General features: G+C 35.7%; 1 protein-coding gene and 1 non-coding gene across 6 annotated transcripts in view; one reads left to right on the top strand and one right to left on the bottom strand.

The window, feature by feature from the left end:
- PTBP2 (polypyrimidine tract binding protein 2) overlaps window positions 1-16122 on the bottom strand; it is an 82462-nt gene that overhangs the window by 29726 nt on the left and 36614 nt on the right. For all 5 annotated transcript variants that reach the window (XM_060090167.1, XM_060090163.1, XM_060090164.1 and 2 more), the window contains exons 4-7: window positions 11814-11986; window positions 10714-10857; window positions 4606-4770; window positions 4404-4514 (exon numbers count right to left, since the gene is read on the bottom strand). In XM_060090167.1, coding sequence (XP_059946150.1) covers window positions 4404-4514; window positions 4606-4770; window positions 10714-10857; window positions 11814-11986 — 593 coding nt within the window. The remainder of the gene's footprint in view (window positions 1-4403; window positions 4515-4605; window positions 4771-10713; window positions 10858-11813; window positions 11987-16122) is intronic.
- Window positions 5811-5912, top strand: LOC132484735 (U6 spliceosomal RNA). The gene has a single exon (XR_009531291.1). It is a non-coding gene; the product is annotated as a U6 spliceosomal RNA (small nuclear RNA).

Genomic DNA, 16122 nt, shown 5'->3' with positions numbered 1-16122 from the left:
ATAAGAATGGGCTCTGGACTATACTTTAAAGAATACTATAATTCTCTTCCCCCAAACCTAAAGGTACACTATGCCTGCTAAATGAATTCCCAGGGTGTAAGCAATATTTTGTCATTCTCTCATTCATTTGAACAACAATCACTACAGAAGTGGAGAAGCAGGCTTGAGATTCTCTTCCCAAATTCTTATTCCTTACCTATAAATTTTACATGATCTCTACTGTTTTAACAAGCATAAAAATATAGCAACTGAATTACAAAGTTTAGAACCAACTCATTTTATAATACACTGAGATGTACATGGATGGTTGAAAGGTCGGAAGGATATACAGCACTCCAGAGGCTGGGAAAGTTGTGACATGGGTTGAAAAAGCCCTAATACCTGTAATACACCATACACCATGCTAGGTTCTAAAAATGTAGCAGGGAACAAAGTAGACATGATACCCACTCATGTGTAACTTATAGTCCAACAGATAATACAGACACTTAACAAGTAATTATAAGTTTGATGTGCAGTGGTGAGAACTAAGAAAGGAAGGGATCCAATCTAGTTGAAAGGATATGAAAGACCTCTCTGAGAAGAGACTTCTAAACTGATACTTGAAAGAGAGGTAGGAGTTGGGCATAAAGAGATGGAGAGAACAGTTTTAGCAAACAGAACAGCAAGTTGTAAGCCTTTAAGCAAGCATTTAAAGAAGTCCAATATGGTTAAAGAGGTAGAAGATGAGACTGGAGAGGCAAGATTTAGTTTTATAAGCTACGTTAAGGAAGGAGGATTTTATATTAAGGACAAAAATCAGTCACCGAAGGGCACTGAGAAAGGAAGAAATATGACTTTGAGATCATTCTTAAAACTCAAAGTGGTGAGTTTTGTCAGGCCAATGAAGCACAGATTTAAGAGATGATGGCTTAGATCAGTGCTACTCAAACTGTGGTTCATGGACTAGCAACCCAAGTCACTCTGCATGAAGAGAAGTTTGTGTCCAAATTTATTATCAACAATGACACTAAAACTATAGCAAAAAGTATGCCGATTTGTATTTTGGCACAAGCTCCTTGTAACATCAGAGACTAGCACTTTGAATGACACTAGCTTAGACTATGGTGATGGCAAGAGAGTTGGAGACAAAAGATAGATTCAACAGAAATTTAGGGTCTAGAATGAGTACTATTTAGTGATAAGCTGAAAGGAAGAGGAATAAAGGAAGATTCAATGTCTTTTGGCTTGTTTCTTAGATTCATAGTACCTTGACCTTTATTGACATAGAAAATACAGGCTTTCGTATTTTTGGTGGTGGGGGGTGGTGGTGACAGGAGTTAATTGAACACACTAAGTTTGAAGATGCCCCATGGTCCACGGGTTCCTAATCTGGGTCTCTTAGAAGAGGTCTGAGCTAGAAAAAGTGATGTGAGTAGTCAGAATCACAAAGGTGTAATTGAGCTGTGTGTAACAGCTGAGGTCCCCGTGGTGGAAGGGGAGGGATATAACAAGGAAGGGACAGAGAGGTGGGATATATCTAGTTGAGAAGTGTCAGAGACCAGGAGAAAAGAGGATTTCAAGAAAGGGAAAGAAAGGTTCAATGTCAAATGTTACCTAAGGTTAGTTAAGGTAAGGACTGAATAATTCTGTTGAGATTTAGCTACTCTAGTGATCACTGGTGACACGAGGGAGAAAAATATGGATAAATAGGGGCTGAAACCAAATTACTCTAAGTAGAGAAATAAGAAGAGGATAATAAGTATAAACAGCAAATAAAGAGAGCTTATTTAAGAATTCTAGTTATAAATGAAGAAAGGGAAGAGAGACAAGGTGTTAGATGGACAGATATATGGAATACAGAATTAAGGGTAAATTCATTTAAAAAATGAGAGAACACTTAAGCACACTTGAAACACTGGTGAGAAGTAACAAAGAGGAAAATACAAGAGAAAGAGGGGATGAAAATGCAAAGGCTCTTAAGAGGCAGAAGAGGATGGTATCTGGTGTTTACTGGTCTTAGAAATATCTATGCCTTTTATTTAGAAGAGACAGATATGTGTGGGTATAAGTAGATTTTGTGAGAAATACTGATGGAGTTTCCATCTGATAGTTTCTATTTTTTCTGAGAAGCAGCAGGCAAGGTCGTAAGAAAGTGAAGAGAGACTTGGTGGAAAGAGAAACTTCTATCTGATATAGCCATTGTGGAAAATGGGAGAACAGACCAAAGAAATGTGGTAAGATTTTGCAAGCAGAGCCTATTTGTAGTTGATGCTGAAGAATTTAAATTAGTACTGGTTAGATTATGTGATATTCTCTAGGTACAGTCCACAGTCCAGATAAAGGCATGAAGAAAAATGACTGGAGTCATCAAAAGAATATGTTTAGGGCTTCCCTGGTGGCACAGTGGTTGAGAGTCCACCTGCCGATGCAGGGGACACGGGTTTGTGCCCCGGTCCGGGAGGATCCCACCTGCTGCGGAGCGGCTGGGCCCGTGAGCCATGGCCGCTGAGCCTGCATGTCTGGAACCTGTGCTCCGCAATGGCAGAGGCCACAACAGTGAGAGGCCCACGTACCGCAAAAAAAGAAAACAACAAAAAAAGAAAACCTATCAAATACTGAAAGATATATATAAACTACTTTGCCCACTGAATTGTACAGCCCAAATGCAGTATAATTCTGAATCAAATTCCATTTCACTGGTCTTTTACCAAATACTCTTCCTCTGGATCGGAAGGGAATGACAAAGAAAATATTCCATATTAAGAAAAATGTGCACTATATTTAAATTTGTTTGAAGTTGTGAAAAGTGCCATCGAGAACATGGCTTTTAGATTGTCTGCTATTGATCAAACCTCATATCACAATGATTTCAGTAACTCTTTAAATATAAAATATCTCCGAAGTTGGAGGGCTGGGGCATGTTAGGAAAGACAATTTTTTTTTTTTTTTTTTTTTTTTTGCGGTACGCGGGCCTCTCACTGTTGTGGCCTCTCCCGTTGCGGAGCACAGGCTCCGGACGCACAGGCTTAGCGGCCATGGCTCACGGGCCCAGACGCTCCGCGGCATGTGGGATCTTCCCAGACCAGGGCACGAACCCACGTACCCTGCATCGGCAGGCGGACTCTCAACCACTGCGCCACCAGGGAAGCCCACAATTATTTTTTTAAAGAAGAACTCTAATTGCTGAAAAGAGAAACATAATATGATTAGATCATGCAATTGGGAACCAGTGAGTAGCAACATACTGGAGAAAAGCAGACTAAATAAATGTCAACTTTACAGATAGTGTACATTATAAGTAATTTACCTCTTTAAATCTTAGCATCCCCTTGTAACTCAGGAAATATTCCTGTTCTGTTTATAACAGAGTAGTCAGAAAAAAAATGAGATAACAGCACTGGGTAAACCATTTCAATTATGCTAGTATTACTAGTAAAGCCTTTCTGCTACCTGAAGCTATTTTTGCTCTGCAAATGAGATTCTAAGGATGGAATGCAATGAAACAATAATTAAAAATAGCCTGGTTCCATACAAGCTATCTTGATCTGGAGGAAGTATTGAATAGACCATAATTAGTCTGAAAGTAAAAGTGTGACAGGGAGAAAAAAGGTAAGACAAATATAAGTAGAGACAGTTGATTTAATGGTTTAATAATAAATATTTAATGTTTTAATAATGGAATAAAAATGAGATACTACAGCACAAGAAGTTAAAGAGACAGACAAAGGTAGATTTAAATAAGATACACAAACAGAAGATTAGGCCTTTAGAAACAAAGATGTGGTATGCAGTTTTCAGTGGTAGCTATGACAGGGGTAGATTTTACTGCTTTGAACAGTTTCTTACCCTCCATATATAACAACAACAACAACAACAAAAGGTAAGTAATGTGAATAAAAGGGAGACTAAGAACTTATTCAAAAAACCTATCTTTAAAAAAAATACTTTAAAAGAATACTGGAAATAGACTGAGAGCCTATCATAGCATTGGGTCACATGTCTACTGATGTATTTCAGCCAAACTACCTTATAGCTAAATTAATTACTTTGAAACTCCCACTGGAAAATGTAAAATCTTATACAGGTATGCATGCACAATACAATCCTGCTATATCCTCAAAAGCACAAAACTGCTGGACCTAAATCAAACAAAAATGCAAAATATAAGCCTATATTACATATAACTACAAATATGACTAATGTTAAAAATAAACATTTCTTTTTTATCATAAATACTAAGCTTTTCTAATATTATATTATCTTAATGACAATAATGTCATTAAAATGCCATCTAAAGTGCTATATGGTATCGCTAAGTTATGTCAGTATTAATAACATTAGCAACACATATATATGTGTGTATATATATATACATATCTGCCACTGAAAATTATCGCTATCTCAAAAAAAGCTAGACTTACTAGTTTTGCTTGCTGAGCATTTACTGGATCGCCATACTGGAGAAGAGCTTGAAACTGGTTATTTTTTGTAAATGTGATTATCTTCAATACAGCACCAAACTTAGAAAATATCTGTTAAAACATTAAAATCAAAACAAATTTTATCTACTGTATTATTATTTCTCAATTTTATAGATAAACATGCAAATTAAACTAAACTTACTTGGTGAAGAACATCAAGTGTTACAGGGTAATACATATTGTCAATAATTATTCTAAGCACTGGACTCTGGGCTGGAGTCACTGCACTCTCACTAACTGTGGTGCCACTAAGAGGAGTATTTGCTGTCTGGACAGCTGTCACTGCTTGAAGAACTGCTTGAGCACGCTAAAAAATGAAAGATAAGCACTTTAGAAACATTCCTGGTATTTTCACCTATACTTTGCTACACGTTACAATATTAAATTCTTTTCTAGAACACATATAGATTAAATAAAATTTAATACTCAATAAATACTTTTGAGCACCTGCCATGAGCCAGGGATTATAATTCAAGTATTATACTAGTATTTACTTCAAAACAATTATCTAGGATTTGGAACCAATGTGGAACAAGAAGACAGTCAGTGTAATTTATTCTCAAAACAACAAGATGTAGTCTGACAGATTCAGAAAATGTTTTAAACAGAAACTTTTAGAGAACAATGAAACTTTAACATTATTCATTCCATAAAAAAGCACACAGTAAACCTTAACAAGGGGATTAATAGATTATCCAAAAGAACTCCCATAAACCTTATTATTTCCAATAAATCCTAAAAGAAGAATATTTAGATACAAATTAAGTCTTTTTTTCATACTAGCATAACTTCTGAAACCAAAATTTTTAGAACAGAAATTGATGTATACCATACTATAAAGCCATAAAATTTTCAGGAATACTTCAAAATAAAATATGAAGAATATTTTCCACACGTTATGGTATCTAATTTTACGGAGGACTAGTAAGATATTGATAACTGAACCATGACAGATCAACTATTATAAGACACACCTTGATTTCTGAGATTTTAAAATGTGAAAAAATATATATACGGAACTGAAAAAATACAGTATTTTTGGGAAATCTGTCAACTAAATCATATGTTAAATGTTCCAAAAAGACTGCCTTTATTACTATTATGCCTTTCCTATTATTACTGACAGATTCACTGATAAGAAATAATTTCTTTCTACCTTATCTGGGGTCAGAAAACCTATATAAAGGCAAATAACTGTTAGATATAATAATGACAAATACCTCTACACTGCTTTATAGTTTGAAAAAGTTGTATTGGCAGATGAACAGGAATATAGAGCACAGTGATGAATGAAAAGGAAGGTGGATACAAAAGAATGAGAACACTTATGATAATAAGGAATGATCAGTGTTCCCTTCAGCAGCACATATACTAAAATTGGAACAACACAGAGATTAGCATGGCCCTATGCAAATATGACCCCAAAATCATGAAGTGTCACATTTTTTCTGGACCTATTAACTAATGTGGTGGTGGTAATCATTTTGCGAAATATAAATATATCAAATCACCTTAAAACCCACACAATGTATATGTGAATTGTATCTCAAAAAAGGTGGGAGGATGGTCATTTCACTGAAATATTATATAACCAGGAAATCATATAGCTTGGTACTCAAAGAGATCACACGTTTATCTACTCAAACTTCATCATCTAAATGCTAATTAAATAAAATATGACCTATACATTTATGTTAAAGTGACTTGTTAATTCAAATCCAACATTTTGAAACATACAACAAATATTTAATACAATGGGCACATTTACACTACTATAAAGAATATAGTTATAAAAAAAGAAGGATAAAAAGATTTCTAGAACAATGTTTGTTAATTTAAACATCTGAACATATTTAACCCAATTTATACTTAAATAAAGTATCTTAAGTAGCTCATTGCAAGTAGCTCACTGTTCACTTTCTTAATTAGTGAACGTCTTTATATACATTTATTATAATAAGCATGGAAATATCACAACTTAGAACTCTAACATCTGCTATTTTAAATAATGGAACGTCTTCTTAAAATAGGAATCACATGATCATGGTGTACTATCCAAACAGTATAAAAAGTTAAGTTTCCTCTGCAACCCAGTCACCCTGTCTGCTTTCCCTACATACACAAGCATATATGTATATATGTACTCTATACAAACATGTTAAGTACTTATCTACTGTATACTTTTCCTTCCAATACTATTCAATGTTCTCCATCTTCCTTTTTTACCTTAACAATTACGTTCTCTATTATCATTAACAAGTAACTTCATACATTTTTTTGTCTCATTTATGTGTAGCTTTTTTAACATCTTCATTGGCGTATAATTGCTTTACAATAGTGTGTTAGTTTCTACTTTATAACAAAGTGAATCAGCTATACATATACATATGTCACCATATCTCCTCCCTCTTGCATCTCCCTCCCCCATTTTTTTTAAATAAATAAACTGACTTATTTATTTATTTATTTTTGGCTGCATTGCGTCTTCGTTGCTGTGCGTGGGCTTTCTCTAGTTGTGGCGAGTAGGGGCTACTCTTCGTTGTGGTGCACGGGCTTCTCATTGCAGTGGCTTCTCTTGTTGCAGAGCATGGGCTCTAAGCACGTGGGTTTCAGTAGTTGTGACATGTGGGCTCAGTAGTTGTGGTTTGCAGGCTCTAGAGGGCAGGCTCAGTAGTTGTGGTGCACGGGCTTAGTTGCTCTGAGGCATGTGGGATCTTCCTGGACCAGGGCTCGAATCCGTGTCTCCTGTATTGGCAGGCGGATTCTTAACCACTGTGCCACCAGGGAAGCCTCTTCATACGTTTTAAAACAAATTTCATGGAGCAGAGTTGGCTTGCCAACCTAGATTTTAATTAAACTTCATATTGAAACAATCATATACACATAAAAGGACACAAATCATAAGTATATACAGATCAATAAAATTTCACAAATAGAACGTATCTGTAAATGGACTATCTAGGTAAAAAAATAGAACATTACCAACACTCCAGAAGCCACACACATGCTTTCACCCAGTTATATAAATGGAACCATATAGTATGTGTTCTACTTTGTTCTGGCTTCTTCTAATAAACATAATTTTTATGATGTTCATCCAAGTTCTAGAGGCACCAGTAGCTTGTTCATTCTTTTTGCCAGTCAGTATTGCAACAAATAAATATACCACAACACATTCTACAGCTGCTGAACATGTGGATCATTTCCAGCTCTGGGCTATTACATACAGTGTGCCATGAACTTTCTTATACATATCTTTTCATGCACATATGTATGTATTTTCTCAGATATGTGACTAGTAAAAATTACTAAGTCAAAGAATATGTATATACTCAGCTTTAGTAGACCTTTCAAGGTTTTAAAAATAATTCTACCAATTTACATTCTCATCACTTATTAATGGAAGTTCAGGCTTCTCTACATTGCTCCAATACTTGGTATTACCAGTCTTAATTTTATCCAGTATGGTATACATGGCAGTATCTCACTGTGATTTTCATTTGTATTAAGGGTTCTTAATCCAAACCTAATCCACTCTGTGGATCAGAGGATGGCTTTCAAGGAAACTAACTAATGGGAAACCTGAAGATGTCTAACAAGTGGCCATGTGAAGTGAGGGGTGGAAAGGTGGTGCAAAGGCAGGCAGGCCACAATATTCCAGATAAAAGTGACAGCACAGAAACACAATGGCCTCCAAAGACAAAATAAGAGAAAGCATGCCAGGTTACAGGCACTACAATTACTACTGGGATAGAAGCACAGGAAAACAGGGTGGGAGTAGCCATAAGACAGAAACAGTACTCATCTCAGAAAGGGCCTCTACCCTGAGCATGAAAAGGATTTGCTGCAGGTGAGTAACTTAGTCAGATTTGTCATTTTAGAAAGAGATACACTCATACACACACACACGCGTGGCTGTACTAGGGAGAACGAATTGAAGACAAAAATTAAGAAAGATAGTAAGGGCTTGTGGTGGCACAGTGGCTGAGAGTCCGCCTGCCGATGCAGGGGACAGGGGTTCGTGCCCTGGTCCGGGAAGATCCCACATGCCACGGAGCGGCTAGGCCCATGAGCCATGGCCGCTGAGCCTGCGCGTCCGGAGCCTGTGCTCCGCAACGGGAGAGGCCACAACAGTGAGAGGCCCGCGTACCGCAAAAAAAAAAAAAAAAGATAGCAAAAGAAAGCTAGTAGGTAATATATCCAAGAGATGACTGTGTCTGAGCAAATGAAGTAGCAAGAAAGAAGAAAACTGGGAAGATATTGAAAAGAGTGAATTCACAGGACTTACTGATTTGATGAAAGGTACTGGAAGAATTCATGATTGACACACATTCATTTGCCTCTCTTCTATTATAAAACACTATTAAAATGACTATAAATAAGTACAAAATGGAATAAATGCCGATACTGAAGAAAGAAGGTTATCACTAGCTTAGAATAATTTTATCAAATTCCCAGAACTCAGAAAATGCATGGACAGAAGACACAGTGAACACATAGCAAAAAAGGGTTTGCACTGGTAGCAGCCATAGGAATCAAATTAGAAATTGGTAGGTACACAGGAGGAAGGAGAATGTGAAAATAAAAGGGTTAACAGAAAGTATGGCTAACAAACATCCTCTTCCTCCGCACCATCAACCAACTTATAATTAAACAATAAAAACAAAAGCAACAACAACTAAACACTCCCTTAAAAGAACAGAAACTCTAAAAGGAGCTTTGAAGGCCAAGAATAAAGACCTCTGGCATTTGGGGGGATCCCAGGTTAGTATCCAAGTCCTCATTACCTTACTCTAGAGGAAAGCATGCAAGTCCAATAAAACCTAATTGTCCATTCTGAAATATAAACAGACAATGACGGTGGGTGGGAGGAAGAGAAGAATAGAGAGAACAAGATAAACATAACAGCTAATACTAAAGAAAGTAATAAAAGATACAGTCAAGTATTTTAAAATACCATTAATTAGTAACTGTAAAGAATGACCAATTGCAAGGTAAAAAGGGTATCAAAGAAGAAGTTTTGAAAATCAAAAATATGGCTGTCAAAAATTATTTTTCCAACATAAGGAACATTGCACTGACTGCTCCCTATGTCTGGAACATAACCAAGACTGCAGTAAGTGCCTTATTCTCTAATCACTTTGAAGTTTGTTACTCAAATGTCACTTGTTGGTTGGGCTTCCACTGGTTATCCTATTTGAAATTACAAATCCCCCTCCCCTACATATATATATCTATCTATAGATGCCTTATCTTTATTCTTTCCACATCATTTTCATTTGAATCTTTTTAAATGAGAATGCATTCACTAATTGCTGAAAATACTAACATGTAAAATAAAATTGGGATATTAAATGCCATTTTAAACTCTAAGTAAAAAGAATAGAGAATAGATATTTTCTTTTGGTATATTTCCTCATGATAAATTCTGAGAAGTTTACAAGCTTATTTTTCATGAACTATCAAAATGATCTTAAATTATTTTTACAAAGGTTAAAATCTATGAGGAATTATTTTCCATTTAATTTTTGATAAGACAAGAGCCACAGTTTAGATTTTACTAAAACAGATAAATTAGCTAAAAACTACATTTGAAGCGCTGAAGTTTTTAGACCAGTTTTTATTACAATCCTATGTATTTAGATCTAAAACCATTCTTACACTTTTTCTAAAAAAATAATTTTAGATAATTAATATCTTCTACATCACATTTTTAAAAGATCAACACATATTCTCAACATATATTCTCAATTCTTACATTTTTCCCCCAGGAAAACCATTAACACATCCTCAATAGGAGTCTTTCCATAAGAAATTAAGACCTATAAAAAGTCAAATAACCAAAGGGACTGAACTTCGTACACTGAAGTCTAAGCCGAAGAGTTGCATAAACAGTTTACGCTTAAGTCCTACCTCAGACAGTTTCTATACAAAAACTTTAATTTGCACAAAGAAAAAGAACACTTTGACCAGAACCTTAAAAGCACTGAAAAAATGTTATTTAACTAATTTATCCAGTATTAATTTAAAATATGAAAATAACAGACCACACATACTTTCTGTAAATTAACATAATGGTTAATACTTCACATGCTACAAGAAAATGCCACAAAAAACCCAGAAACAAAAAACAAGAAAGTGCTCATAGAAAAATCTTCTGAATGGTTAAAAAAAATTTTTTCTGCTAATATGTTTATGAGATTCTTAATACGTTCTAGGCCATTTTATTTATGTACCTACACATACTCACTTGGTTCAATGTATTATCTGTTTTTAGTTCTTTGTGATTGGAGTACTGAATATAAATCGGTTGGTTACGAAGGTGAGGTGTCACAGCAGAATAGTAATTAACCATAGTAATAGCTGCTTCCTCTGTTGCTAGTTCCAAAAATGCCTGAAAATTTAAATAGCAAAAATCTTAATATTATGAATCAAATTCAAATATACTTCAATATCTGTGTAATCTATTTGGTTCATTAGAAAAATCAGTAACTAGAATATAACCTTTCAAGTTACATTTAGATGCTCTAGTAGGTAGAATTAGAAATCCCTTACTGAAGTTTAGATATACAATTAAAGCTAAACTTAGAAGCTCTTAGAATACAAAGTACTTCCACCTCTGATTTTCCATACACTACAAATGTACCCACTTCAACAAAGGCTAGAGAAAATAAAATCTAAACGTTTTCCAGCACCAGAATGTTACCACTCCTAACCTAGAAAACATAAGAGAACACCAAGTCATTTTTAAAGCATTTACAGTTTAACAAAGAAAAAAATTAAATGTCATATTATTAGTGATATTAACTATATTTAAGAGAACATTAAATTTCTCTAAGTTTTTCTAAATGGTATCATTAGAAACTTTAAAACAAAATTTGATTTTTAATATACCTGGACCCTACTGCTACAGGTATAACTATTCAATATAGAATATCTGGGACTAATGACTACCTTTTCCTAATGCTATCAGATAAATATTTCCCTGGGATAAGCTTAAAGGATAAGATGCTGCTAGTGTCCTTACTGATTTCCGATATTACCAAGAGCAAAGCCACAATAAAAGAAGTATTTCATCTGTATTTCCCACAATCTCATTGACCAATAGTTCAATTAGAGTCCTAAAGGGAATCTGAAAGGCAAAATTTGAAAACTACAGTGACTTATTCATTTTAGCTCTCTAGCATTAGTTTCCCAAACACAGCTACAAGGAAAAGTCAGAGTAAGACTTCTATCATGTTCTTTAAGAAAAGTAACCTACTACATACTATCCTTTCATCAGGCGACAGCTAATTCACACCTGCTGGATAGTTGGGGCTTAACATTTTATAAGTCCTGAAAGAAATATACCTGATTTTTTCCTTTCAGCATAAGGATGTTGGTCACCTTACCAAAAGGTAAGCCTAAAGCAATAACTTCAGTTTCTGTCACTTCACCAGGTAATTTTCGAATATGAAGTACACGAGAAGGAGCACCATCCATTTTATCTTCTCCTTTAAATTTTTTACTATCATTACCATTGGCTGAAAGACATTAAAGAAACAGTCTTTAGTATATTGATTTTCCTTATTTGCATAAAAATATCACAAAACAGACTTTAATAAAGAACTTAAAAACAGAGCTGAGCATACTTGGGATACTTCCTAAAAATTCAAAAAACAGGTTTGCAAAGTAACAGAGAAAATCATATCCACCAATTACTACTAAATGAAAACATCAATTAAGATTACTATTGGGGGGCTTCCCTGGTGGCACAGTGGTTGAGAGTCTGCCTGCTGATGCAGGGGACACGGGTTCATGCCCCGGTCCGGGAAGATCCCACATGCCGTGGAGCGGCTGGGCCCGTGAGCCATGGCCGCTGAGCCTGTGCGTCCGGAGCCTGTGCTCCGCAACGGGAGAGGCCACAACAGTGAGAGGCCTGTGTACCGCAAAAAAAAAAAAAAAAAAGATTACTATTGGGTAAATATATTTCTGGATAGCATATGTAAAGAGTAGCAAGTGATAATCAAAAACATTAAAATGCAATTTCATAAAGAAATGGTCAATGGCTATAGAACGCAATTATCTTACAACTCAATTGTCTTATTAGAGACAAATAAGGAGTCTAAAACTTAGTCTAAGACTAAGGAAACTACAAAAAAGTGAAAATTTTGACTTAGCAAAAATTAGATTATAATTTTACCTGAGAAATTCTAAATTGTTCTATTTGAAAAATGTGCTAAAAAATGGAGTCAAAGAAGGCAATGCTGTAAAAATTATTATGCAGTCAATCCACACTATGGGTCACATTCCTCTACCTAAATATTTTGTCAGTATCAAAATCTACTATAAATCACTCATGGGCTTGATTATCTTATTCTGTTACTCTGAGCTTTAAAGTGATATATTTTAAACAACAAATTAGTTGCCTGCTTTTATTCCAAAGCTTTACCAAAACACACAAAAAACCCAAAAAACAAAAAACCAAACTTACTAAAGATGCAATAAAATAGGTGATGTTTTGGTGGTTCTTAAAATTCTAAGAACTCAAGGATATTTCTGAGAATCTAACTAACCTGAAGAATCCTTACACAGTGAGAAATATGCATGTATACTCCATTTTGATACAATTTTTAGTACTTTACAGTACACCCCCAGAAAACATTCAATACTATCTATAAAAAGACCATCGGGATCTTCTAAGTGCCTTCAAAATTTATTCAAACATTAATTCTTTAAACAGTTACTGAGTATCAAGAATATGTCTGGCACTTTTTTAGGTTCTGGGGGTACAGCAGTGAACAGTAAGCAGTAAGATCCCTGATGCTCTCCTGTAGTCTAGTGGTAGAGATGGACTACCCAGTACATGAACCAGATTATTTCTTATAGTGATTGAGTGCTATGGAGAGAGAAAAGCACAGTAATGTGATTAAAAGTGACTTAGCAGAGGACTGGAAGAGGGTGATGTGGTAGTGATTTTACTGGATGATCAGAGATAATATGTGAATTCACCTGATAAGTATAACTTAAAGTGTCAATTAAGTCATAGTTTAACAGTTTCACTCAAGTTTATATACATGAATGAACAGCCAATGCATTTAAAAATTCCCTTAAGTTGACTTTGTACAGAAGAGTAGTAAGCTATGGCTTCTGAATATATTACCAGAAAAATCCTGCTGGTTAGCTCTTCATCATTCCAAAAATAAGAAGAACTACAAAAAGCTCTCCACAGTTCCTTTCATAAGTAAGGAAAACATGTATGTGCACAGGCACCTGAACCTACCAGAAACAGGCTGAATTTCCTATTTTGCGGCACCTTATTTTAACAAAATCATCATTGGGTCTGTCAAATGATACTGTAAGTTAAAGCAGGGAATCAAAAAATACACATATACCTTAAAACATATAATTGACACACAAATGCATATTCTTCTAAGGCCTTTTCTTGGCAAAGCAATCTGATAGACTGTGTTCTTCTTCATTCATTTGTTTGAATAACAAGAATGAATACTTCACAGTCCAACCTATAGTCCCATGAGTTATAGGTTATGATATCAGAAAACTCAAACAGCAAACTTCTGTTTTTCCTTTAGGGAAAAAGGCAAGAAAAAAAAATCACAATAAAGATACTACCCGTCACTACACATATAGGAAGAAAAAAATGCTTCCCTTTTCAAATGATTCTTAGAATATGACTCCCAAAAGGCAAAAACCTGCCTAAACCTATTATTAAAAGAATAGAAGAGTTTATTGTTTTGAATTTGTGTTGGATGATTTCTTGACAGTGGATGGTGAGTAAAACAACTGAGTAAAAAGGTAGATGGGACAGTTTTCACAGTTAAAGAAGAAGATAAATAACTTGTTTGCTTTTTTAATATTTATAGAAAAGAAGGTACTTTTCTTTTGCATTGATATTTAACATTCACTGAAAGTAACCTACATGCCAGGCACTTTACAACTCTTAAGACTGCTATTATAACCCATCAATCCCATTTATAAATGAGAGGTACTTACTTAAGCTGCCCAAGGTCAGAGTTACTAAGTGGTAAAGACAGGAAATGGCAGGAAAAGGATTAAAACTCAGGAGTATGACTCCATAGTCCGTAGTCTCAACCCACTACTACAGGAGGACCCTAAAGACAAACTTCAGGTAATATATAATAGCCTAGAGAAGATCTGTTCTTTTCTCCCAAATGCCATGTAACTAACAACATTTACGCTCTGTCTTTACAATACTTGATACTCCTCTCAGTTAATAGGTTCAGAAAGGGTGGCTATTAAATCTTCATATTTTAGTGCTAAATATTATGAAAGTCTCAATTTTAAATAATGATACTATGAAATGTAAAATTGAGAAATGATGATTTCTTTAAATACAACTAAGCTGACTTTCATATATAAAAGTACCCCAACCCTGGAAAAGAGAAAGGGCACTGAATGTGTGGCCTTGGGGCTTCCCTGGTGGCACAGTGGTTTAGAATCCGCCTGCCAATGCAGGGGACATGGGTTCGAGCCCTGGTCCGGGAGACCCCACATGCCGCGGAGCAGCTAAGCCTTGCGCCACAGCTACTGAACCTGCACGTTACTGCTCGCGAGCCACAACTATTGAGCCCGCATGCCACAGCTACTGAAGTGTGCGTACCTAGAGCCCAGGCTCTGCAATAAGAGAAGCAGTCCAATAAGAAGCCTGTGTACTGCAACAAAGAATAGCCCCCTGCTTGCCACAACTAGAGAAAGCCTGCATGCAGCAATGAAGACCCAACGCAGCCAAAAAATAAATAAATCAAACAAAGTGTGGCCTCAACTTATGAAACACGTAGGCCATTTATGACCCTATTAGAGAAGTAAGGAAGATGGGGTCTCTCTGGGTTACAGATCTATGATTCTTCAGAAGACAAAGTACTATAATTTGGACTTCTTTCCACAATCCCTTTCCCTTACACTTCCCAGGTAATTCCAGACAGAAACTTTGGTTTAGGTATGTAAAACTAAAGAATTTTAAAGACTTTTTCAACAACAGATGCAGTAATGCTTTTACTCATGCATGTAAGCTGCATATAAATTGTAGAAATATTTATACTATCTTCCATATATGCCTTCTTAAAAAAGCCTTAAGGGCTTATGGAGGAAGCTCTTCTACTCACAAATTCAAAACAAGACACAGAAACTGTTTCTAATTGAACATTCCAATACAAACTTAAAAGTTTTCTACCTCAGTTCTAAAGTGAACATCTTCACTTTTGAACAGTCCCAGTCCATCTCTTTTCTCTTTGACTGACTTTTGTCTTCTACCGGCTTTTACCTGTAGTTTTCACACAAAAGGGTCTCACCAAGATCCTGGGTAATTTGTTAAATCCACCTGTGGCGGAAGAGCTGTGAGCCCTCTCAACCTCACCAAATCTCTCTGTTCTCACAGCATCCTTAATAACTTACTTCTAGCTTCCTTACTTCCCTGACTCATTTGATACCTGCTTTGACCCCTCTGCTAACTCATTTACTTCCCCAAATGGTTGGACTGCCCCAACCTGTTCTGGTCTCAAGTCGCTCCCATCTTTACTTGCTCATATAGACACTCCAGTAAGGGGTTTCAAAAACCAACTTCTAGGGCTTCCCTGGTGGCGCAGTGGTTGAGAGTCCGCCTGCCGATGCAGGGGACATGGGTTCGTGCCCCGGACCGGGA

The sequence above is a fragment of the Mesoplodon densirostris genome, chromosome 2 (genome assembly GCF_025265405.1).
Source record: "Mesoplodon densirostris isolate mMesDen1 chromosome 2, mMesDen1 primary haplotype, whole genome shotgun sequence".
Classification (NCBI taxonomy): domain Eukaryota; kingdom Metazoa; phylum Chordata; class Mammalia; order Artiodactyla; family Ziphiidae; genus Mesoplodon; species Mesoplodon densirostris.
Note: the sequence above shows the minus strand (reverse complement) of the source record. Positions and strands in the feature narration are given on the sequence as shown.